Source organism: Mustela erminea, chromosome 8, assembly GCF_009829155.1.
Source record: "Mustela erminea isolate mMusErm1 chromosome 8, mMusErm1.Pri, whole genome shotgun sequence".
Classification (NCBI taxonomy): Eukaryota; Metazoa; Chordata; class Mammalia; order Carnivora; family Mustelidae; genus Mustela; species Mustela erminea.
In genome coordinates this window covers 86761170-86777245 of record NC_045621.1, presented here as the reverse complement: position 1 = coordinate 86777245, position 16076 = coordinate 86761170, and the positions used below count along the sequence as shown (strand labels likewise).

The 16076-nt window shown below is 37.7% G+C and overlaps 1 protein-coding gene across 2 annotated transcripts in view; it reads left to right on the top strand.

Moving 5' to 3' along the window:
* Positions 1-16076, top strand: part of ARHGAP15 (Rho GTPase activating protein 15) — a 601111-nt gene that overhangs the window by 368310 nt on the left and 216725 nt on the right. For both annotated transcript variants that reach the window (XM_032356220.1, XM_032356221.1), the window contains exon 10: positions 9666-9764. In XM_032356220.1, the coding sequence (XP_032212111.1) occupies positions 9666-9764 (99 nt within the window). The remainder of the gene's footprint in view (positions 1-9665; positions 9765-16076) is intronic.

The following is a 16076-nucleotide window of genomic DNA, read 5'->3' as shown; positions in this document are numbered from 1 at the left end:
AATAGGAGAAGGTGGGGAAGAACTCCTTCATTCTGTCTGGGTGACAGTGGGCCTGTCTCAGAATTTCACCTTTGGGCTGCTTGTGTCAAGATACTACTCCTGCATCCAACTGTCCAAATTTGATTGGAGGCTGCAGGCTACAGCCTTCCCTTGTTTGGGGATATCTTCTCCATAGTCTGCGTAAAATCTCCTCCAGGCCAGTCCTTCCAGAACAGACATTATCATTATCCACCAGGGACTTTAAAATCTATTAGGTTAATGAGCTACACAAGTATGAATAAACATGTGGGGGGAAACTATACACAAAAGTGTATATATTTAGAGTTTCTATTTATTTAGATTCCAAACTACTTAAAAGTTAAAATAATTATGCTTTTTTTTCCCTGTATTTGACTCTTATGAGAAAAAAAAAAACACAAGTAAACAAGGCAGTAAGAGAAATTTACTTCACTTGCAGTGTATATTAGAGATTCAGCAGAGAATCAGCCCAGTTTTTTGGTGTCTGTGTATCAAAAGCAGTAACTGATACTTTTAATCAAAGCCCGAAGGCATTGTAAAATAACACAGAACCTTATGAAGCACTTAATACAGATTAAATTCAGTAGTGTTTTAGCATTAAACATGTTTTTCTGAATCTTAGTTCAAGAGATAAGTTTGGGGCGCCTGGGTGGCTCAGTGGGTTAAGCCCCTGCCTTTGGCTCAGGTTATGATCTCAGGGTCCTGGGATCGAGTCCCGCATCGGGCTCTCTGCTCAGCAGGGAGCCTGCTTCCCTTCCTCTCTCTCTGCCTGCCTCTCTGCCTGCTTGTGATCTCTCTCTGTCAAATAAATAAATAAAAGATCTTTAAAAAAAAAGAGATAAGCCATCTGTAAATTATAGTACTTACTTAAATCACCCATTTCTCCAAAAATTATCAGTAAAGCTGCAATAAATTTATATGATGAGGCCTTATATGGTGAGTATTTTAAGGAAGAAGAAAAAGTAATAAGGATGGAAGTGGAGAAAATATAAAAGATAAAAGTAGAAAGGGATTCTTTGATAAGTAATCTGAAAGTTTTCTAGAAAACTACTCTCGAAAAGAAAACCAAATGTTACTTATAGTTTAAAATCAAAGCTAAATTTTGGTTAAATTGCTGAAATTACCCATGTTGGAAATATTACTTTTGCCCTTCAGTATCCACTGCCCCTCCCCATAGCAACTTATTGGGAGAGGATGTGCTTATGTGCATAGCATTGTGGAGGGAGAAATATTTCAAGTACAGGCTACCTACTATTGAAGCCACCAGGGCTATGTTTTTTCTTATCCCAACACCATTTTTAACATAGTTTTAACTAACTGGGCATCCCATCTTGAGCAATTGAAGAGTGTAAGTCATCAGAACTATGCTGGTGGTGGACTGGTAACGTAAAGAGCATCCTGACCTAGCCATCAGAGTTATAAGACTCTGGACCCAGCAGCATATTTCATGGACTTCCTTGGGACCTTTTGTCTGAAACATCTCCAAGACTGGTTCTCCAGCCTCGAGTAATTACTAAATTACTTTGAGTTCCTAGTAAATTCTTTTTTTTTTTTTTTTTTAAAGATTTCATTTATTTATTTGAGAGAGAAAGAGGTCACAGGTAGGCAGAGAGGCAGGCAGAGAGAGAGGGGGAAACAGGCTCCCCACTGAGCAGAGAGCCCGATGCGGGCCTCGATCCCAGACCCTGAGATCATGACCTGAGCTGAAGGCAGAGGCTTAACCCACTGAGTCACCAGGCGCCCCCTAGTAAATTCTTGGAGTTCCCACTCACTGTCATTCCTTAATATTTGAATAAATTCTTTGTGTAAGATAGCCCCTGGTGGCGGGGGCCTAGGTGGCTCAGTCAGTTGAACATTGGACTCTTGATTTCGGCTCAGGTCATGATCTCAGGGTTGTGAGATTGAACCCCATCAAGCTCTACGCTGGGTGTGGAGCCTCCCTGAAATTCTCTCCCCCTCTTTCGCTGCCCCTTCTCCCCCTACTTCGCATGCGTGCACAGGCACACACGTGCACTCTCTCTCAAGAAAAATAAATAAAAGATAATAAATAAATAAACAAACCCCCAGTGTTTTCTGTTTTGTTTTGGTTTGGGTTTTTTTGCAGCCCAACCCCTTAAAAAATATACCTCGTGACCAAAAGGATGGGTGGGTCTAAGCCCCTTGATTTGTTATTATTGTTTCCTGTTCCCCTCTATGTTCTTCATGTATGTGCAGTTCTAGGTGCTTTGTTTTCCTTTTTAAAATTTACTGGACTGGCTGCAACAGCATCCCTGTGTCCTGAAAACAGAATAATCATTTTGAAAAGCATGAGGAGACTGTCTTCCTGGGTAAATGATGATAACACCGTCACATTATTTGAACATTTAACTGCCTCTATTGAGTAGTTTTCCTCATAGTTTTGATTCATTTGGAATCTAACTGACAAAGATCCCATTACTGGGTGTTCTTTCCATAATTTGTCAAAAAATATATAGCAGAGATGAGAGAGAATGAAGCTAATTTGTAATCTGGGAGACTTAACCTGGTTATGCTGATGAACTAACTAAATCGGTCAAAAGTTTGAGAGCTTAAAGATTAAAAACCACCATTTCCTAGTTAAACTCTAATTCATTATGTAAACAACATGATTTATAAGTGCAGTCATGTGGAAGGTCTATTTGTTTTTCTCACCAAAAGATGCTTTCAAAGAAAAATTGCTGAAAATGGATTTTCTCCAACCAATGTGTTGCCTGCCACCCCTGGTATAAACGCTGAAGCAGGAGAAGGAAGACATAATGATCACACTAGCCAAGGCCATAGGCATTTGTGGAGCATTTCAAAAATATTGGCACCTCAAGCTAGAGGTGTTTTCTAAATACAAAAATTTGTTAAGAGAGGAATAAAGGATTACCAGTGAGCCCACAGATGGGAATATAGGTAGGGAGTCTGGAGCTCGGGGTTCTGGGTTGCTCCGTTTTTTTGGAATAGCATAAGGAAGGGGAAAGCAGAAATAATCCTTCATGTTGTGCCAGGACAACAGGCATGGAAGTTAAGGGGGCAAAGCTAGTTCATTAATGCTTGCCAAGAAAACAGAATACTTTCTCTCTCCCTCCCCCTTTCCTTATACTATTTTAAGATAGGAAGTTCTGTGGTTCAAACACATTCCTGCAGTTTAATGGTCCTCCTTGGTATCAAACCCTGGATTGTATCAAATTTACAGATGGGTGACAATTCCACCACAGCCCTGAAATTTGACATTGACATGTTAGCTAAATCTCTATGATATATTTTCATTAGATAACACTTTTTACTTTGCAAAGCCATTTCTTGTGCATCATCATCTCCTCTAAGTTATATGATCCATCATTTTATGTTGAAGGCTAGTGTTGTAGTCAAGATTCCTTTCATTGTAATTGATAGAAACTTGTCCATACTGCAAACGTAAGAATGGAATTTATTGGACTGCTTAATTGAAAATTCCACGGGACAAGGATAGCTTCAGGCATGATTGGATCCAGGGGCACAATTGCTATCAAATCTTTACTTCCTCCATCACTCAGCTTGTTTTCTACTCTGTTGGCTTAATTCTCCCGTATGTTCTCCCAGAAGATGGCAACATAACTTCTAGAAGCTCAGATTCATATCCCAATAGTTAGTCAATTCCTCTAGAAGTAAGGTTTCTTCTTTCCCAGTAGCACTAGAAAAAGCCTTAGGATTTCTCCACTGGATCAACTTGGGCCATGTGTTCATGTCTGAACATGAGGAAATTCATGTTTCTCCCTGGAGCTAAAGGTGGTGGAGTCAGCACCACTCAAACCAAATGGCAGCCAACACGAGAAAGGCATCATTCCCTAAGGAAAATCAGAGTGATCTTACCAGAGAATAGGAGGATAGTTGCAGGGCCAGGAAAAGCAAGACATCCACCATACTTTTCCCAACCAGTGTCATCTGTGACAGTGGATCTCACTGTTTAACCAAGGCTGGAACTTTCTATTATGGGCAATAGAAACCTTCTGGCCAATGCTATGTTCATGCTCTGGTCAAGTTTATTTGGTTGCAATAAACAGAAGTTCACTCAAAAATATTCAAATAAAATAGGAGCTATTGTCACAACCTAGGGTATGTCATGACACCTCATGGAAGAGATAGATGATCTCTGGAGTTAGGCATCAGAAAGTGAGGACCTAGGGTGAGTCTGCTTCATTCACCTCTCTCTGCAAATTAGTTCCTGGACCGAGTCACCCATTGCACACAGCGATCTCCCCATATGGCTGCCCCTGGCATCCAGTGTCTAAATCTAGGCAGTCTTGCTATTTAAGTCTTACTATTTACTATTTATGGCGCTAACTACCTCAGTCTGTAGTATCCCACTTCTAATCATTGTGAGGGAGAATTTTGTTGCCTTGGCTTGAGTTACAGGTTTGCATTTAATCAGCTTCACCACAGAGATTAAATTCTTAATTCCAGAGCCATACTTTCTTGGGTGAGTATAGCCAGTTTAAAGAGAGGCTAGAATTAAGAAGGCAATTTTTGGTTTTTCTGGTAACTAGTAGAAGCAAACATCTCCCTTCTGTCTAATGATGTTGATCATATCAAGACTCTTTTCTCACCAGGACACTTGGCAATCATGAGGGGAGTTTCTCAATGAGGTATTGCCTGTGCTTGGCTGGACCACCCAGTAAGTGGCAGTGATGCACCTCACCCACCTCCCACTTTAGAACCAAAAAGTAGCCAGTAGCACACCTCATTCCCTCCAGGGCATTATGGCAGAACACCCAGCAGTTCACGTTCACTCCTATCTACCCTGCTCAAGATGGGACCCAAATCCCACCTTCCTTTATAATTGATGAGTTCCTAGCACTAAACTTCTTAACGCAGGAGTCCATTTGATCTTTTCACTTTTTTCCTCATGGTCATCAATGGCCTCTGAGTTGTCAAAATTCAATGAGAACTTTTCACCTTTATCTCCCATCATCCTTCTGCATCTGAAATGCTTATCCACGTTCCTGATAACCAGTCTCTTTATTATTCTGCAAACTCTGAGGGTTCCTTCTGCATGTCAGTCTCTTTTACTCAAACAAGAAACTAAGAAGTCCTCTCTTCTGCATCCAGTTAACAAATCCTACAAAATCACCCCTTCTTTCCATTGTCGCAGGTCAGCTTCTTGTCTTTTTTCTTTCCCTAAAGCCTGATACTTTGTAACTTTACGTAGGATTCAATATTTTGCGGTCCATTCCCTCGCCATAAAATCAGGTTAATAGTATCTACCACCAAAGAGTTGAGGCTTGGTGTAAAGATTTAATAAGTTAGAATACATAAAATACTTTGAACCATGCCTGGCTTAATGTAAGAGTACAATGAAGCTTAACTGCTGTTATTACACAGCCTTGAGATAGCACTAATCACATTATATCATAAATGTTTGTGAGAGTTACCCACCACCTCCCCAGACTATAGGAGATCATGCTTTATGCATCACTGCATTTTCTGGCTGGAGAACAGTGTCTGGCTTAAAGTGGGCATGTAATAAATAGTTACTGAATAAGTGAATCAATATTTGTATTCTTTACAATATCCAGCACATGACAGATGCTCAAGAAATATGCACTGAGTTGAACTTGATAGAATTAAATGGATCTGGAAAGAACACAGAGTAAAAACTGCCATCATATTAGGTAAAGCACAATGAGTTCATTTTAAAGGGATAGAAATTTCCTTTAGGACTCCTCCTTGGAGTGAATCTAAACTGATGCAAGATTCCACATTCCTAACAAATTTAGAATTGTTTTCTTTCTTTTTTTTTTTTTTTTTTTTTTTTGCTCACTAGTTTCAATTTCCATGTCCTGTTAATTCTCTTTGTTTTCATTCTCAGAGCATAGCTTACTTCACCAACAACCTGGACTCCTGTTAATGTCTTTATCAGTAAGCTACTGCTGCATAACAAACAAATACAAATCTTAGTGACACACAACACAAAACATTTATTTCTCATATGTCTATGGATCAAGTAGCCTGGGGCAGGTTTTAGTGGACAGATCTATTCTAAGTGTAAGGCCTCAATCTGTGCCATGTGTATTTATTCTGGATCCCAGACTGAAAGGGCAGCATCTATCTAGGGAAGTTCTTGGCAATAGCAGAAAGCAGTCAGGTGGGTAGAAATCTGTAATGCATTTTAAGGCCTCCATCTGGAACTGACACACTGTCATTTTTACTCACACTACTTTGTCCAAAACAAGTCTATAGCCAAGCCCAACATCAGTGAAACAGGAAAAATAAGTGTTACCCACCGTAGTGAGTTTTACCACACAGTCACATGGCAAAAGGGGTGAATGTACAAATCTACTTCAGAGAAGAGAAGAATCTTGAAAAATGATTACATTTACCACAACTCTATCCTGATTCTGGTATCCATAACACCTTCCAAGGTGATCACATTAGCTTCTTAACTAATCTCCCTGTGTTCGATCTTCTCCACAATCAATCACAATTGGTTATGAATATTTTGGCTGTAGGGGATAGAATACCTAGTTTAAAAGGACATATTATCTCACATAGTAAGGAATTTGGAAAATAATTGTTTTAAGTTTAGAATTTCAACAATGTCATTAAGGTCTCGGGGTTTTTTTGACCTTTTTAAATCCTGTTTGCTTTTGTCTGCAACCTTGTTGTCTCATGGTGATAAGATTGCTGCAGTAGCTCCAAGCATCACATGATTGCACAGTGATGTTCAAAGCAGGAAGAAAAAGAAAGAGTTCCTTCATACACCCCTTTTCTTTCATCTGGTAAAAAAGAGAGAATGAGAGAGAGAGAAAGAGAGAGAAATCTCTTGTAGCTTCCCAAGTCATTTCTCCTTACATTTGACTGGTTAGAGCTAACTAATTACCCAGAGCAGCAAGGAAGGAAGAAGTCAATAGAGAATATTTTCAGGCTCTGAATGGACTCTAAAAACAAGAAGTCAGGAGGGGAATAGTGTATGTATAAGATATCACTGGTGTCTGCACACTTTCAAATAATTTAACCTACCTAACTAAATATTTAAAACTTTTATAACACCATCTTCATCTTCTTTTAAAGCTTAATACATCAAGATTTCTGTAAACAAGAAAGAGTGACTGTTTCCCTCAGCACATCTCATTCCTCACACCATTCTCCCCATCACTGATGTGTTTGTATACCTTCCTTCCATCTTCCCTAAATGGCCTTTTGTCACGTCTTTTATCTCTTCACTGGTCTTACTTTTCCTTGAGGATTTGTTTCTTCTCTGGGAAGTCTTCTGTGGGCACCAAAGGCTGGTCTGATGTTCTGCCACATGTCCAATAAATATTTGAGAAATTGATTTGAATAATAATTTCCATTAGATGTTTTTATACTTTATAGCAATCCTTCCAGACTATAATTTCTGGCCAATTTAAATTATTCCATCTGAAGTTGTGGGCTATTTTTCTTAAATAATAGTTTATGTCATTTTATTTTCCTATAGTGGTGGCTCACTTTTTTTGAACAAATCTTTGTTACTTGACCAAGTATTCAAACCAAATACCCATGATTATTTCCAACTTCTCTACACTCTGTTATTATGTTTTGGGCTTATCACCTTTTTGTCTCTTTGATGAAAATGTACATTTTCATATTGAAATATATTCATGCTTTTGCTTTAGTTACTTTCCTCTTTGCCAGGTTGTCCTTAATTCAAAGCCATCACCTTTTCTAAGAAATGGATGAAAAACATGACTTCCTTCAAGTCTCACCACATTCCATTTTGACTAACCCTTTGTAATATTTTACTTACCATTCTGTTATGCTGCATTTTATTTTTCTCCCCACTTCCACTACACATATTTTTTAATGTATTGAAGACCTCCACTGATGATTAAGACAGTGTCTTGATGTCAATCATTTAATAAATGATATTGAACTTCTAGTATATGTCAAACATTGTCTACTTACTAGGGACCCAGTAAGAAAGGAAAGAGGTGCAGTCTTTATTCTCCTGGGTTTTGCATTCTAAGCAGGGGAAAACTAATCAGTAAGCACATCAATCTAATGTACTAGGCAGAGATAAATGCTCTAAGGAAAGTAAAACAGGGAAGTATCGTGGAGCGTTCCTATAGCAGTGGGGCCATTTTTAGAAAAGAAGTAGGTATGAAAGGCTACAAAAGAGACCTAGTGCAAGTTTCATGCAGAGGTCATAATAAGTGCAAAGTCCCTGAGGCAGAAGTGTGCTTGGCATAGACAAGACTCAGTAATGTGGACAGAGTGGCTGCAGGCAAGTGATGAGGGGGAGAGAGGAGAGAGGAAGCAAATGAAATCAATTAATGGGTGGAAGGGCAGGTCATGTATTACCTTGGAAGTTGTAATAGGGAACTGGAGTTCACTTTGAGCAAGACAGGAAGTCCTTGAACTTACCAAGTATTTGATTCACTATCAGTAATAAATATCTATGCTATTTTTAAAAAATCTGGAAATGGTGGTGATGATTACACAAGAATGTACTTAATGCCACAGAAATGTTCATGTAAAAATGCTTAAAATGGTGAATTTTATGTTATGTATAATTTACTGCAATAAAAAATATCTGTGAGTGAATCCTGTGGGCCAGAGTCTATGCTAAGCACTGATGACTCTGCAAACCCATAGAGAACGTAGACACTCCAAATCTGCTTTGAGAAAATACATTCCATATATCATAAATGTAAGTACACAGTGCAAGGTAGTATAAATTGTGTTTCAAATGAGAAGACTAGGCTAGGATTTCAGAGTGTGTTCTCGGCCTTTTGGCTAAGATCAAGTGTGGAGAGATGCCCTTTGAAATAAAAGGATCTTACTCAAATAAGTTTGGGAAATCGTGCGTCCTCCAGGCCTTTGTGGAGATTCCCAGCGCAGACGGGCCTGTCACAGGCTGTAAAAATACACATGAAAGAAACCTGTTTAACTTTGTTTAACCCAACATTGCTAAACCATTTTGATCACAGGCCTTTTTTCCCCAAATTGCCTATCAACATCCTGAGGAACTGGTATTCCAAAGAACCGATGCTAAAGGAGACACAAAACCGAGAGAGGAAGAAAAGAGTTTGTGGATAAAGTGTGGTCAGAGCTGAGCTATAAAGGAAAGGGGATACTTAGATGAGGGGAGAGGAAGGGCATTTGAGGCAGGAGAGATGTTAAGAAATCCACTTCAAAGTAAATCTCCTGGAACTTGCCTCTTCAAAGATCATTGACCCACTGAACAAATCTTCTAAATATACTTAAAAAATTAAAATTTTGGTGATCATTAACAAGTTTCTTTTAAAACACTCAAGACACCAATTCATTAAGATTAATGACTTTGTAGAAGTTTTCTTAATTCATTGTCATTATTTTATAAACAACAAAGTTATGCCCAGAGAGACTATAACTTACTCTGTCATCCCGGCCTAATCGATGGCAGAGTGTTCGTTTTCTTTCTCTGGGCCCAGAGTCCTGTTCCATAAAGGAGGGAGTTATGGCCTTTGTATCTCTGCAGTAGACCCTTTGGAATTCAAGCAAAAAAAAAAAAAAAAAAAAAAAAAAAAAACACGATTCCTATGCAAGACACAGATTTCAGCACACAGTGGATATGGAAACAGAATCAAATTAAAGAACAACGCAATCTTGGATTTTAATGAAGCTCATCTTTGTTTCTTTTGCAGATCAAATTTTTGGCTCTCATCTGCACACAGTGTGTGAACGTGAAAATTCCACAGTTCCACGGTTTGTAAAGCAATGCATTGAAGCTGTCGAAAAAAGAGGTGGGTAACTGAATATGCAGCAACTTCCCCCCCATTAGCACACCGTCTAAACAACCAATGCTCAAGTTAACGGTACCACTTGATTTGTCTGGGAAGCCATGCAATTAAAACTTGACTTTTGTTAATCGGTTAAGAGGATCAAATTTCTTATTAACTTCAGTTTGTTTTTACAATAGGGACATCAGTAATTCCCACTAATGTTCTTTCTTTCTTTTTTTTTTTTTTTAATATTTTGTCTGTCTGACATGCTGTTGATTCAATTGCAAACTTTTTGTTTTCAAGCCAGTGATAAAACATTCATAAAATATCAGCACTCACAGTGTTAGAACCCTCCTAACATTCATGCTGGTAGATGTTGTGCCAGAACAATTTTTGGTAAGCCCCCAACATTACCCAAGTGAAGCAAATAGCATTCCTACTTGCAAACAGTGATATCCTGTCTTCCATGTGTTTCTGTTCAGTATAGAATATGGCTAACTGGTTCTCCTGGAACAATTAACAGATGCACCTCCAGTGTTAAGACGACCTTTGAATCCTATTTTTCAGCATTCTGTTTTTCATGCAAAATTATTTCATCTTACCACAGGGAACAAGACAAAACCCAATTGACTCATCATTTCTTTGCTGGTCTATCTGTGGGGTGTTTTTCCTTCAGACTATGACTTCATTCATTCAAGGTCATTTTCCCTGGAAGATACATACAGTAGATGCAGAAACTCAAAAAATGTATTGTATAAAAATGTGAAGCTTCATCACCATCTGTTACAAGTTTACAACATATTCCCAGGATCTAGGGGGATATATATCATGTAAAAGATAGAGGTGTTTTCAGAAAAAGAATTGGTGAATCTATTCCCATTTCCAGCTCCCAGTCTCTTAAAACAATAGAACCAAGGGGAAAAAAGTCTTTACCAAGTTATCTACTAGGAAAAAGCCATTTTAATTCTCTGAATGTTACCTGGCTTTATTATAGAAGCATAATAAAAATGGCCTGCAATTTCCAACTCCTGGAAATTCATACTTTAATTATACTGTAAGGACAGCCTTGGGATCCTATTATTCCCATATCAGTATGGAATGAGAGAATAACAAGAAGGGGACGAGTGGGTAAGGAAAGTAGATAAAGAAAGGTGGCTTTGGGGGAAAGCGTATCAACACATCAGAGAGGAGTCGAGAGCTCACAGAGGGCAGAAAACAGTACAAGCAGAATGAAGGCAAGGAAAGCTATCTGTGAGGAATGGAATCATTTGGAGTTTAGAGAGAAGTGTGTTTTTATTGCATGTTGCAATCTCATTTAATTTTATAAATTCATAATTTAGGAATAAATATTATTTAATAAGTACTTAAAGCCAGAATGGATCACTGAGAATGTTATAATGTTATTATTGCCAATAGCTAAATTATCATCATTTCCAGGAAATCTTCACCCACTTACTAATACTCAGCACCGACGGTGTGAGCACTATTATATTAGAGCAAATATCCGAATAGGACTTTGGGGGAGCTGCACATAATAAGACGTGTGCACATATAATAAAAGGACTCTGTACCTCTCTATTTATGTACATACCAGAGGCAAAATGAAAACGCTGCTAGATACAGCCTAGTGGTGTGCAGATACCATAATACAGTAGAGTAGGAAATACCTATAAATAGAAACTGTATCTTCTGTTCACGGCATTTTGTTGGCGATTTTTAATAAAATAAGACAATGTTTTTGCTGACAGCAGCAATCATATCTGGCATTATATTTCATTGTCCCAATGTTTACTCTTAGAATGAATTTGTAGATCCAGCACTAAACACGCGCTAATCACACATATGATTATTAAAATAACTCCTAAGCATTTTAATGAAACTCAAAGACTTTACAATTCCACAAAGCAACTGATAATTCAGAGCACTTTGGCAGTGTCAGCTTAAAGGAACTCTATGGAAATATTCAATAAAAACTCAGAAGCACAAGATAAACCTCTCCCATCATGGCAAGATTTACAAATGTGTACTTTTGATTATATTTTTCTATGATCATTTTGCTGGATTAATATTCTTACATTTATACGCCAATTCTATTTACTCAAAGTGTTGTTTTTACTAAATTCTGGCAGAAAGCACCTTAGGACAGAAATAATTTATGTGAATCTAAGTCCAATGTTTATGCAGGCTTCCGATGACATTTTGTGCCGGGGTTGGTATTAGGAAGTAGCATATAAAGGTGCCAAGTCTCTCAGCACGGCTGGGACTCAGCATATCTAGAGCCCTCCTTCTAATGGCCAGATCCTCCTCCAGCCAAGATACTCAACTGCAGAGTCATGGGAAATGCTTATGGACCAGTTATGGGAAAGGCACATTTAATGAAAAGTGTGTGTTTACTCTCAACAGTCTTAGGGAAATGGCCTCAAAACTCACTATAGCAGGACACCGGGTGTTATAAAAAGATTTCTTTCCTTTCTCTCTTTTTCTCTTAAGATTATTTCCCCTACCTTTACAAAAGAATCATCTGTAAATTGTAACCGTATTTTTTTAATGCTTCTCACATGCTTGATTTTAAATGAAACAGCATCAGGAAGGCAGATCTCACCATTGATTCATAGATTCATTGATTGATTGATTGATTGACTCATTCATTCATTCAGTTATTTGTCTTACTTGCTTGCAATTGACAGACCAAATTGTTCATGCTCCTGTAGTCTACCAGGGAAAATCTACCCAGTGCTTGGCATAGTTGCATTCTTTAATCAACCCTAGTAAAGTGATATTAGTCACATTTTAAATTTTACATCTCACAGACATGCCTAGAAGAAAATCTATTAGTGAGCCGAATGTAAACCAATTTAGCGAATCACTTGTTTAGTGTGTTTCCTTATCTTGATTTGGTTTCCTTTATTCCCTTAAACCACCAGAGCATTCTCCCCCTCACCGACTATTATAACCAGATTAAAGTTATTTCTGTGGTTTCTGACCTTGTCTGCTCAGCCTAGAGAATATACACAGAGCTTGGAGGGAAACTGTAAAGGAGCATGTTAGTCTTTAAAGCTCTTCCAAGGGGTTCGTTCACGCTCGTGTTGCCTTTACAGTTGTAGAGCGTGAGTAGCGTAAGCAACCGAAGGTTTACGTTTTTTCTTCCAAAGCAGTTTCCATGCAAATATCAAGTCATTGTTCAGCTAGTGCTCAATACATATGATAAAATGACCCAAAGACTGAGGTCATCCAGTACTTTTCTTTGAGGTCCGATGCAGCAAGCATGCAGAAGGAGGCATTGTGACATACTGGGAGTATGTAGACCTAAGCAGAGAAGTCCACCTTTCACTACTTTGTAGAAGATTTTGTATAGCTTAGGATGACCCCAAAGTGTATAGAAATTGCTTACTTAAAAGTAAGGTGAGGTGTATTGCTCAGAAGACAAGGGCTTAAGAGATGTGACTTCCTGTATATAGTTCACCCTTGGTGCAGTTGGTATTAAGAGCTTAACCTGTAGTTCCCTTCATGTAAAGCGTGTAACTGGCTGACTACTCTGGGAAGATGTGTCTCTGGGGAAGAGCCCCCACACAGTACCTAGCATACTGGAAGCACTCAGTAAATCCTGGGTGAATATGTAACACATACGAAGAGTTTGTTGCATCCAGCAACAAGTAGATCTCTAGTGCCTACCCATGTGTCAGTTTCCACACTACCAATTGAGTATCTAGAGGAAATAAACATTAAGCAAAAGGACAATTCACTGAGTACCAAATGATGATGAGTGTTATGAAAGAAAAGAACAGGTACTAGAAGAGAAAATAAACCTTATAGTATTCTTTTTTTTTTTTAAGGTAAAAGGAGCTTGTTTGCTTAAACAATCACATAATAGTGAGTGGGGGGAAAAGGAGAAAGGGCACAAAATTGCAGTTATATAGGATGAATGAATCTAGATATCTAATGTACAGGCATGATGACTATAGTTATTCTAAGACAGTGGATTGCAGGTGCCCTCATCTCACATACACACACACACACACACACACACAAATTAGTAGATATGGAAAGAGATAATAGGTAATTAGCTTGACTGTAATAATCACAGCAAATCATCATGCACACCTTAAATATAACCAATATACTAAATAATGAAATATTACTTAATACTAAATGTACAATTAAATATATTTTAAATGGCATGATCAACCCTGAATAATAGACATATATTTGTCTGGCTTCAGCCTTCTGCTGAGAGCAGAAGTTTAATTTTACCTTATTTCCCAGGTTATTTTCCTCACATAGCATACCAGTGCAATATAAGGAGTCATTTCATGTGAGATATCTGAAAGACAGTCCTTTTCCACACAACAATACCAAACTTTACGGAAGACTTCTTTCATACGTAATGGAGTTAACTAAATGAATAAGTATATTTCTATTCTAAATATATTTTTAATATACCTATATACGTTTGTCTACAAGGGAATAGGACTCTTTCAAAAGGTTAATTTCGTTTGGACCAGCATTCAGCCTTTGGAATCTGGTTTAACGACACTTTCTTCTTCCATGAGCCTCAGTCCTAGTCAGCATGCCCCCGGACTACTCACCAGCGTTAAAATGGCACCTGGAGATCGGTCACAAATGATGTGAATGTACTTAACACTACTGAACTATACATTTAAAAATGGCGAAGATGGTAAACTTTATATTATGTGGGATTTTTTTAACCACAGTTAAAAATCAATGGTATCATGTCTTGCAAATTTGATGATTCCAGCTATAAGCTACTCTTGGCAGATGCTAATCAACAAGTTTGTCCTCTTTCTTGTTTCTGGAACTCAAAATACTATGACAAGAATGATACACAAAGTTACATTTTTGACTTGGTGCCCAAAAGCCACCCTGAGATCCATAACCTTGTTTTAAGGATTTAAGAAAGACCTTTAGTCTACTTCTGAGAAGGTCCTTAGCCTCGAAAACTTTATCTCTCAACTTGACTTCTTAGCAGCTGTTATATTTTTTTTGCTGTCGTTTGTTTGACAGGATCCAGTTATAGGTTCCGATGTCTGTTTAAAGAAACAAGGAGGCTGTTGGCTTTAAAATTCCCTCATTGCTTGTGTGATCAGCATTTTCCCAGGCTTTTCTACATAGTTTGCCAAGCAAAGGGACTGACCTTTTGTAGCAAACACTTTTTCATTTCAAAATGCTCACTTTGATTTTTGTCCCATTTTATACTCATTCCAAACTGTTTACAACCCACTAAAAATGACTGTGAATTATATGTTTGTGTAATGGATTCCTTTTGTGGTCAGAGTGGAATGTTTACTTTGAACAATTAGTTATCTTTGGGTAGATTATAGTGACTTGGAAAAAGAATGGCTAAAATTATTATTATACCTTAACTATTTCTTTTTGGTAATTCCTCTGCTATTACATGAAGTTTGAGAGAATGTCACGCCAACAAGCCCATGGCATTGTAAATGTAATCTATTTCTCCAATGGGGGAATATTTAGGCATAATTGTTAATATTATATGAAGGTATAGTTATATACTAACCTAGGGATACACTTATCTGACTTCCAAAAATTCAGAACATCAAATATACATAAATACATGGATCTTTAAATACATAAACTAAATCCATGGATATTCATGCTATATAGATATGTCAGATTTGCATATTAGGTAAGGTATGCACATGTATGTATTTATTATATTATATACATATTATAAATACATGCTATATTATAGCATAGCTATTATGCTAAGACATACCAAGCATTATACTTATGAATATAACTTCCTTGATTCTCGATTCAGTGCACCAGTCTGTCTCTTGAGATCCTAGCAAGTGCTCACTTGCAAAAATAAAACTTTACAAAGTCTTTTCCCAGTGCCTGAGAATCCAGACCCCTAAGGTACAGATCAAATTGCCTTCACTAGACAAGCTTTGCTCCCAGTTCTGCTAATTCTGTGCTGTTCATTCTTTCCCACTTTGGGATAATCTATTATGGTTGGATCCAGGCACGCACGAAAGGCTGATACTTCCATGAGGAATGTGCAATTTGTACTGTTTAGTTTGTGACGAGATTCTTGAAAACTTTTATGATTCTATCTTGTTCCAGAGAGACTTCTGCTTGCTAGTTTTATAAGCAGTGAGTGAAAAAAAAGTAACAAAAACAAAACAAACTGATAAAAATTACATGCTCCCAAAAAAAAAAAAAAAAAAAATTCAAGAACTCAAGATAAGCACTTTTTCTTTTTCCCCAGAGAATATTTGTGGACTGGACAAAAATGTTTCTGAGGAGGGCACTGACCTGTGTGTTGCCTTTTTTTTTTTTTTTTTTTTTAAG